This window comes from Toxotes jaculatrix, chromosome 4 (genome assembly GCF_017976425.1).
Source record: "Toxotes jaculatrix isolate fToxJac2 chromosome 4, fToxJac2.pri, whole genome shotgun sequence".
Lineage (NCBI taxonomy): Eukaryota > Metazoa > Chordata > Actinopteri > Toxotidae > Toxotes > Toxotes jaculatrix.
This window is the reverse complement of record NC_054397.1, coordinates 25,809,316-25,832,082: the sequence shown is the minus strand read 5'-3', so window position 1 is coordinate 25,832,082 and position 22,767 is coordinate 25,809,316. Positions and strand designations below refer to the sequence as shown.

Below are 22,767 nucleotides of genomic sequence, written 5' to 3'. Positions count from 1 at the left end.
TCAGCCTCAAGCTCACCGTGTTCGCCAAACAGCCCTCACAGCATCCCAGCGGTACCAATACCTAACTTTTCTTTTCTTTCTTCCTTTTTTTTTTTTTTTTTTTTTTTTTTTTTAGACATCCCCCCTGCTCCCTTGAAACCCCTCCCTTGTACTTTTTCATCCGTTCCCGGGAGATAAGTCAGTTCCCTGGGAATTAACGGAGGTTGCTCTTTTTTTTTTTCTCGTTTCCTCCTCTTCGGGGATCCGCATGGATGTGGTAGCGGTAGAGGGGATGTCTCTGCCGGGTATCCGACTCCGGAATCGGCCGACGCAAGTGATGCCGAACCAGAAGAAGGTCAAAGCGAGGCGGAAAAGGCGAAAGGAGTTGGTTTTGATCCAGATATGCCTGTTTGGCGGCTTGCTTCTGGTCGTGAAGGGGTTTTCCTACTTAGCGGAAAATTCAGGTGAGGGTTTCAGCCGCTTGTTCGGCTCCTGTGCGGAGCGCTGGGATGCCGGTGAGGGAGGGCTACGATCCGCCAGCACTTATTACTGTACATGTTTACCACTGTAACACGTCTGAACAGTTTACTCTCATCATGTTGTCCCCTTTTCTCCAAACATGCAGCTGTACTCTTCTCACAGAGACACATTAACGTTAGTGTAGGAAGCAGCTGCTTCAGAGCATCTCACTGTTTTCACTTAGACTAAATATTACTGTGAATATTCACACCGGGACGTGTGGTGTGTGGTACATGTCTAACTGAACTGTGTGGTTGTGGTATTTATGTCAAATGTGACATGGTGTTTTTATAAGAGCCTGTTTTAATGGGGGAGTGAAAGTTTTGTTCTGTGGTGTTAATGCTCCTCCAAAACTCTTGTTGTTGTTGTTGTTATGCTCGTGTTCCCAAACACGAGCATAACAACAACAAAAGTGTGTGTTTCACACAGGATAAGATGACCGTGACTTTAACCAAACAACTGTGTTTTGTTCTTCTGTTAAAACTGGTATAAACCAAACAGTTAAAGAGGCTTATGTCATTTAGTTTTAACCATGGCATCAGTTAGATCTGATAAAAAAAAAAAAAAAAAAAAATGGGGCAAACATCAGAGTGTTAGTACTGGCATACACAGGTACACAGTAGGCTATAACGGGAATTCATCTGAGCTCTAACTATGTGAAACTATTTTGGGCTGAGGGATGCAGAGGCTCCTGCATGTTCAGGTGTTTCAGCTGCAGAGCGGTGAAATCAGGGCAATGAGCCCCAGGGTATAGGCCTGTACCTCTCCAGGTTACTGCAAACGGTTACACAGTATTCCTCTGCCTCTTTCTAACTTTATTCCAAATCTGCATTGACACGTCTGTTAAAAAAAAACGATTGCCAAAGCAACTAAATGCAAATGAAACCCTGATAATAATAAATAACGGCAGCTCTTCTTACAGCAAACATCTGTACCACTTGACTTGATGTCTGCATTCCTCTCTTTCTCTTTTTATCTATCATTGACTGCGCCCCCCCCCCCCCCCAACACTCCACTTGATTACTGAGTCAGCATCAGCTAAAGTGAGAAGTATTTATCACTTTCCATGGACAGAAGGCCCGCATGAATATTCATACACTCATGATTTGTGCATCATCAGTGCGACTCATTTTTTTTTCTCCCCCTCCTTCTTTCCTCCTCGCTGCGTATCCTGGTTACATGGGAATGCAACAGTGCTGCTCTCTGCATGTGCTCGAAATTAGAGGCGAACAAGAGACAACACCGAGACGTTTAATGCATTTCCCTTGTCCCCATTGTGTTCTTGTTAACTCTTAATCAGCTTGCCGGAATATCAATTAAAGTTGATTATTTATGATGCGCTTAATGAAGTTCTGCTAAATTGAGCTTGATGTTGTGGAGCTGGAAGCAGAGCGCTCAACGCCTCCTCACAGTGGCACATTAATCATTCCCACACTCGTCTTCTCGTCTCCATGTGCAAGATAGCGAAAGATAGGAGGAGGGAGGAAGCAGCACAGCGCTGGCACGCAAGCCTCGCCGCTGCTGTGTGTGTGTGGTGCTCTGAAGGTGAGGCCAGGTGAGAAGTTCAGCCGTGCCCTGAGGACTGTTGAATAACTGGGCTTTTTTAACTATTTGAGTCCCCTGTCTCAGGCCGGACTTGTAGTTGGCAGGGTGGAAAGGGCAGAGTGCTCCTGCTGAGCTCTCTGAAGTATGAAATTAATTCATTGGTGTTACTGCTGTCTTGAAGAATGTGCAGATGTAGCCACAGTGGGAGCCCCACTTAGTGCGCTGCACTGTTGCTGCACCCCCCAAGAGGATTTTGTTTTGGAAAATCATGAGATTCCCCTTCAATGTATGAATTGGGGGGAGGATGGGAGGAAGGAGGGGAGGGAGGGGGAGATACCAAACTGACACATCTGTGGTGCAGTCCTCCAGCTGTTCACTACCCTACTATTACATAAAGAATCAAACTTTAATGTAACAGAGAACACAACCCTGGCCATTAAAAATAAAACAAATTGCTTGACATGCACTTTGTTACCCGCAACATTTTAGACACACACACATGTAACTTATACACAGAAACTGAAAAGGCCCAGTTAATGACAGTAAAATTGCCTTTATTGTTAATGTGTAGAAATATCTGCACATTCACTCACATGTCTTTGTCTTTCCTTGACAAGTTTGTCCAAAGAGATGTGATTAATAAGTCACTGACCTTTAGTATTAACAGGCCAACTTAGCCCACTGCTGTAGCTAAAAAGTCATTTTGCATTAAGACTGTATATTGAAGATCTCAGGTCAGTACTTGATATTGACTAAAATATGTAACAGATTCATACTCTAGTGATTTCAGGCTGTCAAAGGTGAAAGTTGACAGTCGTGTGAGACGTGATAAAGTTTTTGTTTAAATCAGAAATGTTGGTCTTTGTACTGACACAGATTAGGACCAAGACTTTCATTTTTTTCAGACTCATCTTGTAATGAACTTGTAAGATCGTTGCTATCGCACCCTTGTTTATTCTTTGATCAGAAGTTTTCTGAAATAAATTGTACTTTTTTCAGTTACTTTTACTTTATTTAGGCATGCACTTATTTCTCAAATTAACTTGAAGAGAAATAATAGTTTGGTATCAGGACTGAGACTCAGGTATCACATCACAGTTGTAGACTCAAGATTTTGTGTATTAAAACGCCCTTCTAAATGTTCATCCCTCAAATCTATTTTGACAGTGGACTATTTTTCCTCTGTAACAAACTAGGTTTCGACATCTCCAGCCAGAGCAGCGAGGACCAGGAGAGATGGGGAGGAAGGAGGCTGCTGCAGGAAATGGACAACAGCAGCCTGGAGGAACTAGAGAGTGAAGGATCTAAGAACTGCACTGCTCCAGGTAAGATGGAGACAGGATGAAAGAAAGAGGACACCTAAGTGTTCTCTCCCTCCCTGCCCCAGAAGAGAGGGAGATGGGGGAAAAAAAAGAAACAAATGATCACCCCACATGTTCTGTCTTTCTACCCTTTCTGGTCCCCCTGTTTTCGCTTCCTTAATGTGGGGTAACCCAGATTGTGAGGTCAGATGATTTCCCATGAGCGCAGGCTACAGCAGGCGGTGACATTCTGCCTGCCTCAGCGGTTTTCACACTTGGTCTCCATCACATTTTTGTAGGATCCTGCAGGTTTCATTCTCACTCCCTCCACATAGCTTTCCCCCCTCTGTCTCACACCAGTTCTCTCTCTCCATCTCTCCCATTCCCTTCCTCTGTGTTTACCTCATATTTTTCCCCTTGGTGGCCACATCTCAGAAAAAAATCTCTGTTTCCATGGCGACCTTTTTGTCTTACTATCAACCAGCGACTTCTTTCTGAGGCACTCAAGGGTAGTGTGCGAAGATGATTTGTTTATAAAGTTTAAAATCACTCGGCCCTGTTAAAAGGATTTAAATCGATCCCATGTAGGAGACTCTGAAAATGCTTTCCTGTCATGTAAAACCATGATTTGTGGTATAATGCAGCCTCTTTCTCATTGGACCAGTCCTTCCACATGCATGGATTCCCACCATCGCCCATATCTGTTGCTATTTTTAGACATAGATGGAAGGAAATTTAATGTTCAGTTATAAATTGATGTGTACAAGGTAGGATGGAGGGAGGTGACTCCTGTAGATCACACTGACATTTGTCTTTTTTACCTTGACTGGGAGACGACTGGCCTCCCCTCAGAGGGAGGGGTGATTCTCTCGTGAGCTCATTAAGCAAAATGCCCGTCATCAATCTCCTTTCTCAGCCTTCCAAGGTCGCCGCTGTCATCTATAAAGGGAGCCGAGGTCAAAGTTCAATTTATTCTCTCCTCCGGCTTATTATACAGTAGCTGCTCTTTCCTCCTCTCGTGCTAAATTTAAAGCACGTACCCCGGTGGCTTCGGCCCCTACCACACACTGGAGGACTGCAAGGTTTTTGCTAAATAACCTCAATTTTCTGAAAGCCTTGGTCCAATCTGGTGATTTCTGCTCCTGTCCCATAAAATGCATAAAACGAACCCTTGTGGGGAGTTAGTGAGGCATGCTTCATCTGACCTTTAAGAGGAAAGAATGTGCATCTTTTAAAAAGGTGGTGTGTGTGTGTGTGTGTTTGTGTGTGTGTGTGTGGGAAGGGAAGGATGTTGAAGAGTGTACAGGTGTAATGTGCCTGACCTTCATGCAGGAGATTGCAATTTACATCCCGTTACAGCATGCAATTAATTGTGACTCCTTTTTTTTCTTCTTTCACCATAGCCATAGCGTTTCCTCCGATGTTTTACAGGAGAGTACGACCACACATGTCAAAAAAAAAAGCTTTATAAAGTCTTTTGTGGCTACAGAGGAAGCAACATGCCTGATAAGTGATGCAACTGGAGTCAGTGTTGGTTGGGACTGAATGCTACAAGTTTGAAAATGAAAACAATCTGGGAGTGTGGCTTAACAGACCTCTGTAGCTGCTCCTCATCTCTGTTTGAAAATAATCCTTAAGCTTCAACAGGCTACATTAGCAGCTACTAGCATATCTCTGCTTCTGGTGCATGGATTGTAATCCTTTTTTAAGCTGTCCATCTGTGTGTCCGAATGTCCAACACAAATACTCTAGGCTACTCTTTTAAACTATACTGTGCACAGATGAAAAACTTTTAAACTGTCCATTAAGTCATTAAATGTGAAAAAAAACTTTGTCATTGAAAATAACCAAGGATTTTCCAGAATCGTTCAGTGTCCATGTCCACGATGATAGGGTTGATTTCAATAATATAAAACAGGGACATGTTGACCTGATGATGGCACTAGATAAGTTGTTAAAACATGACAAGATTTCTAACATTTAATGTTGAAGTGGACAGGAATGTGTGTCTATGGGCACACAAAACCAGAAATGTCAGGGAGTCATGAAAGTCAATGGGATTCAACCTCTGGGAACCATGAATGTCTGTACCACATTTCATGGCAATATATCCAAAAGTTGATGAGGTATTTCATTCTGGGCCAAAGTGACTAACATTGCCATTCATTGCTGTTTTGATTAATATTCTGTCAGTTGGTTAATCAAATGATGGACTAGTTATGTGTGTGATCATGTAGTAGCTTGCACATGTATTTGTGCACAGCAGAGGTTGTGTGTGTGTGTGTGTGTGTGTGTGTGTGTGTATTGCCACAGCGCGTAGAGCAAAAGGCTGGCTGATGAGGATGTATCCCACCATGAGCTCTGTGTTCTGGGAGGATGCAGCACGGCGGATGCACTCACTGATTGTTGCCTGAAATTAGAGGCCTGCTGATCAAGTGCTGGAAAGATGAGGGAGAGAGAGAGAGAGTGTCAGAAAGACAGAGAGGGAGAGAGAAAGGCCGTCATTTGCTAAGCCACACATGAAACAACCATCATACCCATCATTACGTCTCCCTCCCTAATTTTAATTGTGAAGACCCCGCTGCTTCTGTTGATTTCAGACACTTGTTTAGTTGCCCTCCCCCTCTCCACCACTGTCATTTTTTCAGTAAAGGGAAGTGAAGCGCAGACAGACACTGGTAGTAATAGTTGTGAATAGTTACATCTTAGGAACTTTGTCTGTTTTCCTCAGTCTCTGCTCTCTTGAGGTTTACAAATGACTGAAAATGTCAAAGAGAGTTTCTTGGTCTTAAAAGAGGTGGTGAGTTCATGTACGCTCTGTGTGTGTGTGTGTATGTGTGTGTGTGTGTGTGTGTGTGTGTGTGTGTGTGTGTGTGTGTGTGTGTGTAGCTCGGGAGGTGATTTCAAGCAATCTTATACAACAAGAGCCCTCTCTGTGCTGCTCTTGACCTTCCTTTTATCATAGAAAACAAGAGTTATTCATGTTGATGACTTTGCTAGTCCAAATCTAGCGTGCAAGGCCACATTGTGCTTTGATGTCCCCAGCTTATGGTTGAAAATAAGAAAAATCCATTACTTCTGAAGATGTCTGAGCAGTGGGGAGATTAGTCATACTGTAGTTCTCATCTGCAGTAAAGCTGATGAAATGTACTTTTTAACACATGGCCACACACACACACACACACACCCACACACTCTTTCTTCGTCTTTGTCCGTTTCATACAAATTCGAATCACAAACACGTCACCACGGTCCCAATGCGTGCACTTTTTCTTTTTCACTGTTTCTCTCAAACACAAGTGTTTGATGCACCGCCCCCCCCCCCCCCTCCCCGAGCAGCTCTGTGTATAGTAGCATTGGCTGTGTGATTAGACAGATAGTGGTCTCTGTACTCCATACACGTGACTGCTCTCTCCAGGGGTCTTTCCCCGGAGGCTGTCCTCCTCCGTTATTAAAGATCTTCTCCTCTCCGCTCAGCTCAGCTACCGACGCAACAGCTCCATTTTAGGAAAGGAGGCTGCTATGACTTAATCAGGGCTTCGCTGTGAGAAATGTGGTGTGGGAGCACGCATGCGTGTGACTGTGCGTTGAACCATTGGAAGGGGAGCCTCGTTAAGAATAGTATTGATTAATGCGAGGGTGCTAGCCCTGGTTTCTGCAGTGTGTAGGAGTGTGTGTGTTTGTTCAGTGTGTGTATATTGTGTATTTTTGTTCATGCTTCCCTCACTTCACGTGGGCAGCCTCCTGGCTCCTCCCTGCATGCTAGACCCAAGTACGTAAGCATCTCCAAAACACAGCTGATGAATTAATCACATCAGAAAAAAATGATCAGTCTTTTAATACCTCAACAGCAGCCTTCCACTAATCAAATGCAAACTTGACCCAGGGAGCACCTAGAATGATTTCCTCTGAGAAATCCATTCTGCCAAATTACAATATTAGCTTTGAGTAGGCTGCTGATGCTGCCTTCCCAACACAACAACAATAACAACAACAACAACTGTATTAACAGTCGGAGTTCTTTCATAACTGCCTAATGTGCAGATCGGCAAAGTCATCTTGTTGTGTTATTGCAGGAGCAGGAACTCCGTGCTCAGGGGAATAAGACCAATCCATCACAGCAATTAGCTCAGCAACTCTGAGTGTCCCCTACACACTGGCTCCCACCGTTTCTCTGCCTGGAGAGAAGAGCTCACTCCTCTGTAGTTTTATCCAGCATTATTCTTTATTGGTCTCTTGCTCTTGTGCTCTTTTATTTATTTTTTTTCCTTGCTCATTGATTGTGATGTTTCTTCTATGTCTCTCCTCTCTCTCTTCCCACACATGGAGGAAATGCTTCCCTGTTCCCCTGCTGAATTATAGAGCTCAGGTTGTTTGCCAACAGCAGAAGTAGCTTGACACACCTTTAAAGATTCATCCTGCTGGTCTGACTGTGAGCGATGTTGAGGCGGTTTCCTGAGTGCCACGCACATCCTCCTTTACTGCCGCTTTCCCAAGGGTCTGAGAGGACATACGCTGTCCCACACAAAGTGTTTTTCTCAGCAGCATGCTGAGTATACAGTTAAACTACTTACTGGATTACACGCTGTTTGGTAGTTGTGTTACCATTTAGGCATTTAATACCTTCATTATACAGTAGAGATCTGACAGCAAATGAGGGGGAAGGAGAGGAAGGAAGGAAATTCAACAAAACATGTTACAGTTATATGGTCAGAGCAACATTACCTCCAGTCACCTTTTATTTTAAATTTTGATTATATGAATTCTTACTTGCATTGTTTTGCAAATGTACTTGCATCTCTTTACTTACTGGATAACTGGAAAGGACAACATTTTCTAATTAAGATTAAAGCACCACTGTGCTGAGAACTTTGCCTCCACATCTGAAATAGGTGAAAGGATGGCAGACAAAACTATATATGATGTGCTCCGTGAAGGCAATTACTTCCTCTACCTTCGCATGACTAACCAAGGCAGCAGATATGTGCTGCACAGTCACATATAACAGGTTAAAATGCAGGGGGTGCGTGATAAGGTGTTTGATGTGCATTATGGATAAGAATATTTCACTCTGCCAGATTGCCTTATCTGTGGATAAGCTCTTCACAGAAATAAGCCTAGCAACTGGGAGGCTTTGATGATGATTGCCAGATTCACAGCTCCCAAATGGTAGACCATGCAGTTTGAGACCCACCAAGGGATGGGCTCGTAAGCAGCTTAACTGAATTGTTGTCATAATCAGAGTGAGATAGGTGGTGCATAATTTAATTACATGTAAACATATCACATATTTGAATCAGTGTCTTGATATAAAGAGTGTGACTTTTGACTGTTTATTGGTGCTTTTGTACAACATTATATTAATAAAGTTCCAGAAGTAAAACACACTTTTAACTATATAAATGTACAAATTTACCAGGTTCCATGTTATGCAGTAATTTGAAGGGAGTACAGTGTGCCTTTAGTTAAAATGACAGGTGGTAAAATATATGTGAAAATACAGCTTTGAGTCTCCTTCAGTATGTTTGTTTCAGATCGGCAGATCTGGATTTGGATCATTTCTGTTACTGTTTTCTTCGTTTGCGTTTGGACAGAGAGCGTCTGTGAATGGATGTGTTTAAGATGGAAGAGGCCACTGAAGGATGACTTTTTTCCTCTTTGATGTTTTTAAGGTCACGGTGCTGTTAGATAATGTATTTTTTGCACAGGTGTAGCAGGTTCAGAACTGATGAGGTTCTATGATTTGTTCTCTTTACCCTTAAATCTCTCCCGGTCTCTAAACTGAAATCACAGGGATGGTGTTGAGCAGTGCTCTCCACTCCAGTGTGTGTCGCATTACAGCTCAACAGCTCAGGTTTGATTTCACCAGGCGAATGACATTTGACAAAGTTCAAACTACTGTCATGTGCCTTTCTCTCAGTATTAGCTTTCCTTTTGCTACTTTGCCTTATGGCCCAGATGTGTGAGTTGCTGCACTGAGTCTTGTCTTTGCAACAAGATCTCCAAAAAAAAAAAAAAACTGTGTCAGAGTGGTCCTTGTGTTGTTGTTCTGTCCCTGAGCAATGCTCTTCCTGCTTGAATGCTCAGTTTGGTCAGACATCTAGTTCAAGGACAAGTCCTAAAGATGAAGCACAAAGTGCTCATGTAAACTCCACACACTCAAAAAATCATTGTAATCCCCTTTGATATAGCCACAACATCTAAAACCTGTCATTTCTTTTAATGTTGTGGCTGATCTGTACAGCCCAGACTGAAAGTATTTGGACAGTTACACATTTTTTTGTTCTTCACAATCAAGCACAATCAGTGTGAAATAAAATAATGGGCACTTCATTAAAGTATCGCCGCTCATGGATATTCCCCCTCTTCACCTTGAGAAGCTCTTCAGTTTCTTTGGCCGTTTGCTTAGGATCGTCGTCCCGTTTTGATGCCTTTGTCTGAATCAGAGTTATACTCCTGTATACCTCTGCATTCATCCTGTTGTTTCTGTCAGCAGTGGAATCATCAGTAAATGCCAGTGTGCCAGTTCTGTTGGCAGGCACATATACCCAAGCCATAACAGAACCACCACATTTGAGAGCTGAGGTGGTGGCTTTGGGTCATGAGCTTTCTGTTTTCCATCAGTTTGATAGAGGTTGATTTTTTTTGTTTCCTCAGTCCAGAGAACTTTGTTTCAGAACTCTGCTGGTTTTTTATTGGATGTTTTTGCAAACTGCAGCCTGGCGGCCGTAACAACCAGGGGGTCAGGAAACTGATTCCTTATCCAAGTGGTACTTTCTGTTTTTGAGGTTTAGCAGTGGTTTACATCTTGTAGTGATTCCTCTGGGGTTATGGTCATGTAGCCCTCTCTTGATCACTGACATTAAACATGTACGCCTAGATCCTGGAGAGCGCTCTTAACAGTCGTAACAGGCTTTTTCTTCACCATGCAGTCGTACACAATTTACCGGTCACACGCTTGTGCTCCTTGATCTACCAGGTCCTCTGCCATTTTCTGTTTCTTTTTAGAATGTACCCAGCTAATGATTTTGTCAAACCAGCTACCTCTGATATCCCTCTGACAGATGTTTGCCTTTTCTTGAGCCTCATTCGTGTCTTATTTACTTACATGGTCACCTCTTTTCTCGTGACCACCACCTCTTTCAACATTGATGTAACTTTACTCAAATTAAAGCTGAGACTTGGCACTTCATATAGTATCCATCATTTTATTTCAAATTGAATACAGTGAAGCACAGAGTGTAAAGAACAAGAAATGTGTAACTATGCAAATACTTACAGTCTGGTCATACAAACTGAACAAAAGTAAAACCGTTGTTGCTCCTTAGGCTAAAGAGTTGAAGAAAAATGCAGACAGGGTAAATACAGTAGCTTCAAAAAATATTCACATTCACTTTTTCCTTACTTTATTGTGTTATAGCTTCAAATTGAAAAGGATAAAATTGACATATTTGCCCTTCAGTCTATATTTAGTAATCCAGTTCTCAGTGGCAGGGACAGGGACACTGATCAGAATTGAGGAAATGGGTGAATGCAACTAAAGACATAGAGGTTCTTGAAGAAAACCTTCACCAGAGAGCACGTGACCTGAGACTGGGGCGACAGTTGACCTTTTAGCGCAACAATGACCTGAAGCATACAACCAAGACTACGCAGGAGCAGCTTCGGGACACGTCTCTGATTGTCCTTGAATGACCCAGCCAAAGCTAAGACTTAAACCCCGTAGAACATGTGTGGAGAAACCTGAAGAGCAGAAGCAGATCTGCGAGGATTAATGGGATAAACTGCCCAACTCCAGGTGTGCAAAGCTTGTAGAGACTTAGCCAAGAAGACTCAAAGCTGTAATGGTTGAGATTTCAGTTTTTGATTTTTAATAGATTTGTAAAAAATTCTGAAAACATGTTTTTACTTTGTCATAGTGGGTTATTGAGTGTAGATCAATGGGCAAAAATGTGCAAAAAGTGAAGGGGTGAATATTTTCCAAAGCTACCGTCTGTAAGTTAATAGTGTCATCAGCACTGGCCATTAGGGCAGCGTTCTCTGTCACCACACTGCAGATGTGAAAAGATTTTCTCTTCACTGAGCTGGCCTCATGCTGAGGTAATGGAAATGTGGGTACAATCTATTGCTTCAGTCGCTCATATGAAAAATGTCAGCGCAAGACTAAAATTCATTTATTATTGATATTCAAATAATGTTCTGTAAGGTACCTGCTAATTCTTGGAAGTAATATTTTATAGCTAGAAAAGAGGAACGGCTCTGGAAATGCTACCAAACATGTATCTGGTGTATAATAAATCATGATGGGAAGCAAAGGACTCTTCAAGTGTCTCAGCACTGTTGCTCTTCATACATACTCTCAGTGAATGTACTGCTGTGGTTTCTTGTTGCAGTTTAAATCACTCCCCTCATTCATCTGATGTGAATGCAGCAATGATGCTGTTTTTCTACAGAGATGAATCACGAGGAGCTGAGCTTTGTACACGTATTGAAAAGACTGAACTGAACCTGCTCTGGTGTTCCTGCCTGTGTTAGAAGTGAGTCACCATCGTTATATAGAAAGGCCGGGGTTATGGCCAGACTTAGCCCCACGAGCTTTGTGGCTCTGATTGAACTTGCTGATGTGCTGGTGGATGTGACACTGGTTGGTTTGGAAACCTTTTCGAACGTATTGTTGAAGTTATGAAGTGCAGAGATCTCTGCGGTGTTCAGTGAGTCTGAAGTGATTGTTGTAATCACACACTGGGGTCTTCTCTTAATCTTTCACTGAAAAATAACTGATGTGACTCAGCAGCGTTGCTGTGTCTCACTGATCTCATGTATGGGTATTACCACAGTCTTGTACAGGAGGCCGCTGAAGGGCTCCATTTAAGTAACCCAAGCTGTTGATGATCTACAGTATCTTGCATTTCTACTATTATATTTCATAAAAAATATAATAATTTCTTCTTACATTAGCAGAATGGAGACGCCTCCATTAATGAAAGCTGCGACCTGGAGCAGTCAGAGGATCATGCAGGTTTTAAATAAACCCTGAGTTTAGCCAAACTTATTTGAAAGAAAAAAAAAAACGAGGGAAAACTGCAAAACTATTTACAAACAGTGTAGAGACCAACTTCTTCTGTACTTCCTGTATTTGTTCATGCACTCAGGTATTATTGCCAACATTTTGGATCTGATTGTTTCTTGCCTTGTCACACTTTATTGCAGTAGTGTTATTGCAGATCTCAGCTATTTATTTATCTATTCTTATTATATTTATTCCATTACAAGTACAATGTTATCATAACTGATTGAATTTGTAGCCAAAATGACAAAAAATGAGGGTGAAATTTGACTTCAGACTGTTTGCTTGAGGCCGCCTCAGCAGTAGACTTTGAAGAGGAGAATGTCCCTCCTCCTTTATTCCTGTCTACATTTTTCTCAGTCCACTGTTCACTCGCAATCGATCTTCTGCAACCTCTAGTTGCAGATGTGCATTCATAAATAATGATTCTATTCTTATGAGTGTTCAGACGCAGATCATGGACTATGATGGGATTCCTGTGACAGCAGTAAAACTGTGTCAGCGGTGGACCTCATCACATTTTCTCACAGTCCTCATCAAGAAATGTCACACCACAAAGAGACGGACACAGTACAAATGTAGTAGAATAAACATGGAGTCATGAACTAGTGCGAGATGTGTCGTAGTCAAACCATGCAGAAACTCTTTTCAGCTGAAGGAAGCTGGATTCATGATACATGTGTGTACGTATGCACATGGACACATCTGTGTGTGTGTTTATGTATGTGGCGTGGTGTGTGCGTGCTACAAACTGTGCAAGGAAGGGAGAAAAAAAAAAAAAGCAGGAGTCCTTAAATGTCACATTAGTCAGCACGGTAACTACGCTCACGACATGCGATGTGTCAGCCCACATCATCATCGCCCACTGAGCATGTGCAGAACAGGCCCGCAGCCCTCCACGTGCGCTCGGAATATGCACGAGATGTACACGGGGATGAGCTTGTACAGATCCCTGAGGGTGGGAAATGCAACTTTAATCACCTTTTATTTAGATTTATTTTTTTTTGTTGTCGTTGTCGTGCTGAGCGGTGTCATCCCCGTGGTTGTTTTTGTTATTGTCCTTACTGTTTGCTCTTTCTTGTCCCAGCGCCACCAAAGCTTCGACCAAGATCCAAAGACTAAAGGAGCAGTACGTGTTAGTGATAAACTTTAGATCTCCTCCATCACACTGCTCTCAGGCTCAGAGTCTGTGTTGTATTGTCCTGAGCTGTTTGCATTATGGAGCTACAGAGTGCGCTGGATGTTCACAGAGGAGTTTGTTTGCCCTACAGCTGAGCGGCTGTTCATCTCACAGCTTTAGGAAAGCCAATATTAGTCTGTTTTCTAAATCAGGAGGAAAGTCAGATTTTTTTTCAGGGCGATTGCGTTACGCGTCAGTGAACTTATTCCCTTTGACTGGATACAACATAAGTGTTCACGCCAGCTGTGGCATATTTCTTTCCCCATTATCTAGAGGTTTGTGTTTAGATACTGATTAAAGATGTCCAGACCTGATCTGTCAAAGAACAGTTACATCAATAGCAAAACAGATGTGAAAAGTTAAATTTGACTAGCTAATATTTGGAATTTACCTTTCAAATAGATCTCTCCCTTGTAGATTCTTCCTTCCTTTTCCTTTTAAGTCCAAATATCACCCTCATTCATCCTCACCGCCAAATAAAATTTCACCACCATGTAATTACAGCTGGATGCTATTAGGGAAGTGGCTATCACATCATTCAGGAGATATTTTCTATGTTGTTTTTCACAGAGGGAAAGCACACAGTGAATACACACACACACACAGAAGAAAAAAAAAAGCATTTCCCACTGTGCATAATTAGCCAGAAGTGTGAGATGCAAAATCACTGCATTCATAATGGGCTGGATAGCTTCCAGCTGATGGTGGTTTGATGAGAGAGCGAGCAGAGGGAGCTGTATTGCAAATCCATGGTGTTCACACCCCTCTGTGAGTTAGCAGGAAATTCTTTAATGGTATATTTAACTGTTATTCATCACCACTGTGGCACCCACAGGTCTGCTAATGGTATTCTACTGTGGCATCTTCCTGCATAAAACCATCCTCCTCCAAAGTATTGTTTAATTCTATAAACTTACTGTGGGATTCAGAGTATTTGTATGACAGTCTGATAACAGTGAGTAATTCATTGAATGACAACCTGGGAAAACCCCACAGAAATCAGAATAATTCCAGTTTGTTACAGACCAGGGGCTTATTTTTATTAGCCGTGCTAATGCCTTTTATAATCCCCTGACTTTTCCTCGAGTGCCATCAGCAGGTTTAAGGTTTCAGCAAAATATCTCAACATCTATTTACCCAGATTGGAACAAACTGTTGTACAGAAATTCTGGCTCTCAACTGGCATCAGAAGCAGCTGAGGTGCTGAAAGGAAAGCGGCTGGCCAAACTCTCCTCATCAGGCTGATTGATATTAGAAGTTTACTGGACAAAAACAGTTGTCCAGTTGGCTGCATGAGGATAATCCAGGAAGAAATCAGCATTGTTCTTGTTTATTGATTTACTGATTTTATTTTCTCTGGCCACCGTAGCGGGCGGGATGAGTCTGCCTGCAGTGAAACTGGAAAACTCAATGTCACACTGGGAGCCTTGATCAGTCATTACAGATCCCATTAATAAGTTCACAGCACATACAGTAAAGGTTTTAAACAGATATCTGTGGAGATGATGCTTCACAGTGAGCAAGAGGAAAAAATAAAAACAAGGGTCAGAGCATTTAAAAAAAAATGAGGGACCCTGGACTGACATGATCCATGTGTCTTGGAGTTAGTGTGGACAGATACATTTGACAAAATGGAAGCGTATCTGTTCTGTGAGGCGGACAAGTGACGCATGTCAGAAAAAGCTCTGTGTGGATTGGCCTTTAGTCTTGTTTCCATTGTTTCCATAGCTTTTTTCTTTTCGTACAGTGTTGTAGATTTGCTAGCCAGTGAGTGTAATTTATATATATCTGATGGAGCTGCAGTAGCTCTAGAAAAGCAAGAGTATTACATCAAAGGCATCAAATGTTACATAGATCATAGTGTGTGTTTGTGCTGCTCTGTCTCTCACTCAGTCTGTCTCTCTGTTCCTCACACACACAGTGAAATCCTCTCTCTCTCTCGAGCCTTTACTACAGAGGTTGTGTCTAGTCTGTACCAAACTGTAACATAATATGCTTAGTCATCAGAACAGCAGCACAGCAACGGCCACACCATCTGCACGCACACACACACACAGTCCAGTCCAAAGAGGAACCTGCCATGCAACTATCCAAATGTAGTTAGACAACCCCCTCCCCTCGTCATCTTACCCCCCAATGCCAAATCCAGCCAGCAGTGCCTGTTCGTTTCCATGACAACGGCCTGAAAGTATTATATCATCAGTGAGAAGTGAGCAGGGCAGAATTTTGCACGCATGCACTCACACTCGCATTCCCTCGCTGTGTGTGTTTTTCACCCTTTCACATGCACACACACATACACACACATCCAAAAGTGCCCTCTCCCCAAAAACCTCCCTTTGGAGCACACAGATCCTTGTCCTGTGTTATGTAAGACTCCCAGGCTCTCACTTGGGAGAAATGACATCATCGCCAGTAAGATGGAGGGTGAGTGGGGTAGGAGTAGAGATTTTGTGGGGGGTGGGGGGGGGTTACTGCGTAGTGTTTCTCTGTAAAGTTAAAGCGTACACTACTTCCTGCTGATGGTTTATTATGTTCATTATATATTGTCTGTCAGTTTTAAATTACCTTTGTGATTAACAGCAAAGAGACATTAACAGTGGCAGCTCTCAGTAGCCGTTTCAGCAGTCAGGACAACCTACTTAAGACACTCTGAATAATTCACTGTGACTACATTAGCTTATCAACACATTTTACCCCTTAATGAAATCATTAACATCCGTGTAGCTGGTGCAGCTGTGTGACCTGTGTGAGAGGGATTACCCACATGAATTCCTGATGGTTCCTTTGCTGTTCACTTGTCCTGACAGCTTCATTTAGGTGCATGAGTGAGTGAGGGAGTGGGTCTGCGCTGTAGTTTGCTTTCATTAGCCTAGGATATGAAGTGGGCATCCAGATATTACTTGTGATTATTTCTGATGTACATCTAAAATATGCAGCAGCAGCAGCAGCAGCCGGTGGGTTTAGCCTTCCTGCTCTGCATGGCGAGAGATCAGCAATGCGGAAGCACTGGGCAGAAAATGGTGAAGGGGGGAAACGTAGCTGGGACAGGGGGCTTCCTGGCTCTATGTTTTATATTTAAAGAGCAGAGGTTGCAGGAAATCCCCGAAGACTCCCAAGCATTACTCTACCTTTTCATCCCCAGCTCCATGATGGTTATAAATAAAACGTGAAAGATGGAGGGAGTGAGGGAGTGTTAGGTAAAGATGAGGGGAGTGGGCATCCACTGGGATTTGTACAGTAGATGTGTAAGGGAGAGTTCCAGGGCAAAAGCAAGAGTACCAACACTGTTTGCATGTGCACAGTCCTCCCACTTCCTCTTCTCTCTTTCCTTCTCTATAAATAAATACACACACTGGCCACTTGATGTGATGCCACGATGATCTGTAACCTCACTAGTGCTGAAGCAACTCGCCAATCAACAGAAAATGAATCTTTAATGAAGCTTTGATAGCTTGTCATTTTATAGGATTTGGTGATGAACATTAGTTACTGTGGAATAATTTTCCAGACCCAAAGGTGCAACAAGAACAGATATTCACATATGTAAACACAGCTTTATGAAGAAGAGTGAACTTGGAGTCATGCTTCGTCACTGCAGGGGAGGTAACTGCCTTCTGCTTTCCCTGGTCAGCAGAAAGCAGGTGAGTGTGTGTGGGAGAGCAGCATACATCCAGTGTGTGTGTGTGTGTGTGTGTGCAGAGTTTGACAGAGCACCCACACTTGTGATTAATTTGGTATAATGTCCCCTGACCCATGGATGCTATTCAGATGATTACAAGTTAAACATCATTTCTCTTTCCCTTCACCATGTTTAGCTTTTGGACTGATGGTTGGACAAACCAAGCCAAACTAAACTTTTTCCCATGCACATTGTTGAAAAAGAGATGGCTGTAAAACGCTGAATTCATTTTTCTGACACTGATAAACACTTTGAAGTGACTGTACTGAAGAGCTGGATCATTCATGTGTGCAGGACAGAGGCATTCCACCTGATACCCCCTCTAATACAAGTGAAGGTTACATGACACAATACAAAGAACTATGTATGAAAAACATTAAATGAGGTAGTGAAATCAAAGACAAACTATACTGCCAGCTGAGGTAACGCCAAAGAAAACCAAAGTAAGTACAAACAAGAACCTGAGGAGGATGACGGCAACATGGGAGAAAATGTTGCAACACAGCAGCTAGTGTGATGCGCTTATGCATTTGAGCGTGTTCAATATTGCATAAAGGAAAAGCTAAGGTGCCGCAGAGCTCCGGCACGAGGAAAACAAACCAAACAGAAGTCATGCTCCATCTCGATTCAGAGCCCCTCGGTGGCTCGCAGTGGCTGCTTCCAAATTGCTTGGTAAATGAGACTGGCATGGGATGATGCAGGCAGGCGGACAAGCAGGCGGGCAGTCAGCTCCAGCAGGAGAATGAAGCAGACCGAGGCAGAATGTGTCCCCCAGCAAGCTGAAGCCTGATTGCTGATTGATACATTGACTGCCACTGATTGTGCATAGTGAAGAAGAACGGGGGAGAACTGGATGATTGCAGAAAGGGAAACAATGGAAATCTCACTGGCCTTACGTGTTTGTATTTTTTGTGTGTGTGTGTGTGTCTTTGCACGTGGGTTTGTGTCTCACTCCATCTTTGCGTTCAGTGTTATTGTGCTTTTGTGCGTGCGTGCGTGCGTGTGTGTGTATGTGTGTGCCAGTAGGGGTAGTTCAGACCAGAGCACCATCAGCAGCTGTTAAGGGTCCATCCCAGTGACCTCACTTACAACTGCACTAATTACCAGGCCAACTGCATCACTTCTTTCTTCCTCTCGTGTACTCTCAGTACCATTCAGTGTCCCTGCTTTATCAGCATGGCTGTTGAGGGAATATCATTTACTGTCAAGTTCAGGTGACATCTTTCCTTTTCTCCCTCCCTCCATCCGTCCTCTTACCTGTCCTCTACCTCCAACACACCAGCACCATTTCCATCATAGGAATTATCATTTCCATCATACACCAGGGCACATGTATTTTCTTCCAGTCCCCAAACATCATGCATAATGCACCGCATCTCAGCCTGCTCGCTGCATGTAGTACATCAAGCGTCATTGCTAATGGCAAGTGTACCGTGGAGCAGCAGCAGCAGAGTGACTGCCTTCAGGTTAAGGCTAGCAGTCTATTATTTGTACCCACCTCTCCCTTTTGCCACTTAAACACACTCCGGCTCAAGGAGACTCTCTCTCTGTTGCTATGGAGTTCCTGTTCAGACGGATACAGTCGAGCACACTTTACCGGTGCTCAGGCAGGAGTGCTGATATTGATGAAACAGGTCAAAGTGGACTGATGTGAGTTCATATATTTAAGCGTGTGAGTCAATACAGTTTCATCCATAGACAAATTTGTTCATTAAATTTGACTTTGATTGTTCAAACCCTGAAACTGTAACTGTCTAATATTTATCAAACAGTAACACCTGTTTGAAAATTGTTTCCAGTAATTTGACCATGACAGTTTTCACTTTACGTGAGGTGTCATCAGCTTACTGTACTTTGGTCTTGGCTCTGAACTAAGCACTGACAAAACCAAAAACGAATACTACAACAGAAATGAACGCGTCAGTGTCCTGTAATCGCCTCTTACAGCTGCAGAGGCTGCGGTTGCCACCGTTCAACTAAAGTTACATAGTCCCGCTTTAACTTAATCTTACCTTGAATGGTTCAGTGTGAAATGACCACCAATGAATATTACCACTGGAAAGACACAAAAGAAAAGAGTGTGTCCCGTCCCAGCCTGTGCTGTGTAGGTGTGACAGCTCAGCCTCTGACTGATATCAGAACTTACCTCCTGTTCTCTGTATTATTTTTCTTCCAGACCTCTCTCCTTTTCTTCTCATCTCCATCTGTTAATGAACGGGAGCCATATTGCATTGGAAAAAACACAGGGTTTTTTTTGCTCAAGTTGAAACTGTTTCAACTCATGTGGATGCAGCTTGACTTTAATTTGACGAGAGCACATAGACTCCTCTAACTTTGCTGTGTATTCAGTTTGAACACACCTTGGAAGAAAAAAACATGAAATAGAGGTGACCACGGCGACCGTATGTCACCGTACTGGCAAAAAGCAGAGCGTGTGGGAAGGGCTGCCCCCCTCTTAGTAACCGCTGTCAGTGAGCGGCTTCACCTTCAGCCAGGACAGTGGAGCTGCTCAGTGACCAGCAGTAGGCTGTGAATAGAGAGGGGTCCCATGAGTCAGTGTGTGTAAATGTGTGAAGATGAAGTGAGACATGACAGAAAATGTGTGCTCAGTCAACTCGTCTGGGCATGACTGAAGGATTAAAGAAGACAAAGGGTTGAGGGCTTGGAGGACGTTGATGTATGTTTCTGGGTGCATGGGGCACATGTGAATGTGTGACCACATTAGAGTCAGTAGTGTCAGGTTTTAATTCAGCCAATTAAAGGGATTTCCACACAATTTTAAAATCCTCTGCATGTCCTGACTTCTGTGAGGAAATTACTGAGCACCAAGGCTTCATGAACTGAATGAAAGTCCCTTAATAGTTCATTCCTGACAAATAGCAGCAAACGGAGTGAAGCAGGGTGTAGCATGCATCACTGGGGCAGGTGCTTGGTGTGGGTCTATGTGTCCTCCTTAATGTAAACCAGACAAGGCTACGGTGATGAGAGCATCTGCTGCCAGTATCTCTACCTGGCACAGCGGATGTCAGTCTGGGCACAGTGAATGCCAGGTGCTCTACCAGCGTATCCTCTCATCTCTATCACCACTTGTCCTGTCCACTTGACAGGACTGAGCCCTGTGTCTCACCTGCTCATGTAGAGCACCATTCACCTGAGTCTGGCTGCTCTCACACTGTCCACCTCTCCCTGAGTTGATGTAGGGTTTCCAGTTCTGATTGACAGCAGATATCAAAATTGTTTTTTGATACCACACGTCTGGCCAGTGCACACAGACAGCCTTTAGTTACTGTTGCTATACCTGTCAAGCTTCCTGTTCTTGCATGGCACACATGCAGTTTGCAGTGTTACTGGTGGCAGATTCACCTTTGAAATTCTTAGTGTTTTTGGAAACAATGGATCCTTCATTTCTCACAAAGGTGGACATACAGTTGCAAGAAAAAGTATGTGAACCCTATGGAATTACCTGGATTTCTGCATAAATTTATCATGAAATGTGATCTGATCTCCATCTAAGTCAAGAGTATTGACAAATATAATGTCAAAAAAATCTGATCTTTCATGATGTTATTGAGAAGAACCATAAAAACTTCACAGTGCTAGTGGAAAAAGTAAGTGAACCCTTGGAATGGATTGCTGGTTGACCCCCCCCTGACAGCAATAACCTCAACCAGGCGCTTCCTGTAGCTGTGGATCAGACCTGCACATCATTCTGGAGGAATTTTAGCCCATTCTTCCTGACGGAGCTGCTTTAGCTCTGTCGTATTCTTTGGATGTCTCATGTGTATGGCTCTCTTCAAGTCATTCCATAGCATCTCTATTGGGTTGAGGGTTCACTTACTTTTCGTGTATAGTTCTGTCCATTTTCATATTATGTACATACCAAACTGACATGGTGACTCGTTTTGATTCTTAATGACAAGGAGCTGGGTGCTGTGTTGATGTGGAAAAAACATTTTTACTTTAGACAGGAGTGTTGTGTTTTTTTGAATTTTCACTGGGCACTAATTCCTATCATGAGAGCAGCTTGTTCTTTCGTTCACACACTAGCCTGGCATTTTGGCTGGACTGAGTTAGAGTTAGCAAACACTGGCTTGTAACAGCATTAAATACATCCAGCTGTCACTGTGAGATGGCCGTCTGCTCCGCTGCTCTGTACCCTCTGTGGCTTTTTACAGGCTGTTCTGCATTGTGTTAAGCTTAAGAAGTTATAGCAGGGGAACAGTGCAGAGGAGGACTGCAGCCACTCAAACACAGTGAAATACTGGAGATTCAAATAGGTCAACAGAGCACCAAAAGCGGGGAGAGTGGGAGAAAACAGTGAGAAAGTAGTGAACTATTCTTTCTACAAAGCATCGGCATTGCAGGCAAAAACACTATTCGACATTCAGTGGGAACTATTTGACCGTTCTTGGTAACGTGTTACTACCAGGCGCCCAGAAAATAAGAGAAAATATATTTTGTAAGGCAGGAAAATAGTTGCATAAACTATTTATGTGAATTTAATGACTGTATCTCTGCAGCGTGTTCTGAAGGAGCTGAGACTGAAGTAAGACTTCGAGTAGGTGGAGTGATAAACTACACAACCATTCCCAACTCACAAGCTGGTTTATTCATTCATTGTTTCTCCCACTCATGGTTAGCCTACCTGCCTCTCTAGTGACTGTGGAGGATGCAGAGAGCAGATGATCTCTAAGATGCATACTGTGTAACCTTGATGTTTCTGATTCAACACGCGATACTACACAAAGCTTGGTAATCAACCTGCTGCCTCTGTTACGCTCCAGAAAACTGGGATTCAGATGTGATCAGTGCAATAAATCTGTTAAGTTAAAAAAAAACAAATTAGTGACTTAGACTTATTGACTGTTAAAGTTCCACATTTCACAAAATCCTCCCTCGGTTCTTAAATGTGTTTGTCGGACCCAGAAAAAGACATTCAGCAGGTAGAATGTCTGTCTGGACAAATGGCATAATAAAGAGGACACAGTACCACTGTGTCCCACAAATGTCATTTTCAATAATCAAATGCTTATTAAATGTGTCCATTTTAACATTGAAACAACTTATGAAACAACATTGTCAGAATCACAGCCATGGTGATCTGTCATCAGTGTAGTGATAACATACATACTACAGGAACAGCTCACTCTCTGTAGTGTTTCCTCAGCTACTACATCAGTCACGTGACCCTCACTTTGCTTCATGTGCAAAACATCTGCCTGTTAGCATTCTCATTGTGAGTATGTTAGCATGCTGACATTAGCATTTAGCTCAGAGCACCACTGTGCTTTGCTTCATTAACACTGACTTGTTTTTTTTTCCATCACTTCAAACTCCTGCTGTGAAAATTTGGCTTGTACTGCCAGGGGTGTTGTTGATAATGACTTGTCAATGATTGCACTTGCTTTTCTTAAACAGTTAAACTCATCTCATATTAATCTCATGTTGTCTGCATGAGATGCTCTGTGATTTTCACCATTTTATTTATGGATTT

The 22,767-nt window shown here is 42.9% G+C and overlaps 1 protein-coding gene across 1 annotated transcript in view; it reads left to right on the top strand.

Moving 5' to 3' along the window:
* Positions 1-247: 247 nt before the first annotated feature.
* The window catches only part of LOC121181324 (sodium/potassium/calcium exchanger 3-like), a 41,510-nt gene continuing 18,990 nt past the window's right edge, over positions 248-22,767 (top strand). Inside the window, exons 1-2 of the mRNA XM_041037237.1 lie at positions 248-443; positions 3,240-3,368. Coding sequence (XP_040893171.1) covers positions 248-443; positions 3,240-3,368 — 325 coding nt within the window. The remainder of the gene's footprint in view (positions 444-3,239; positions 3,369-22,767) is intronic.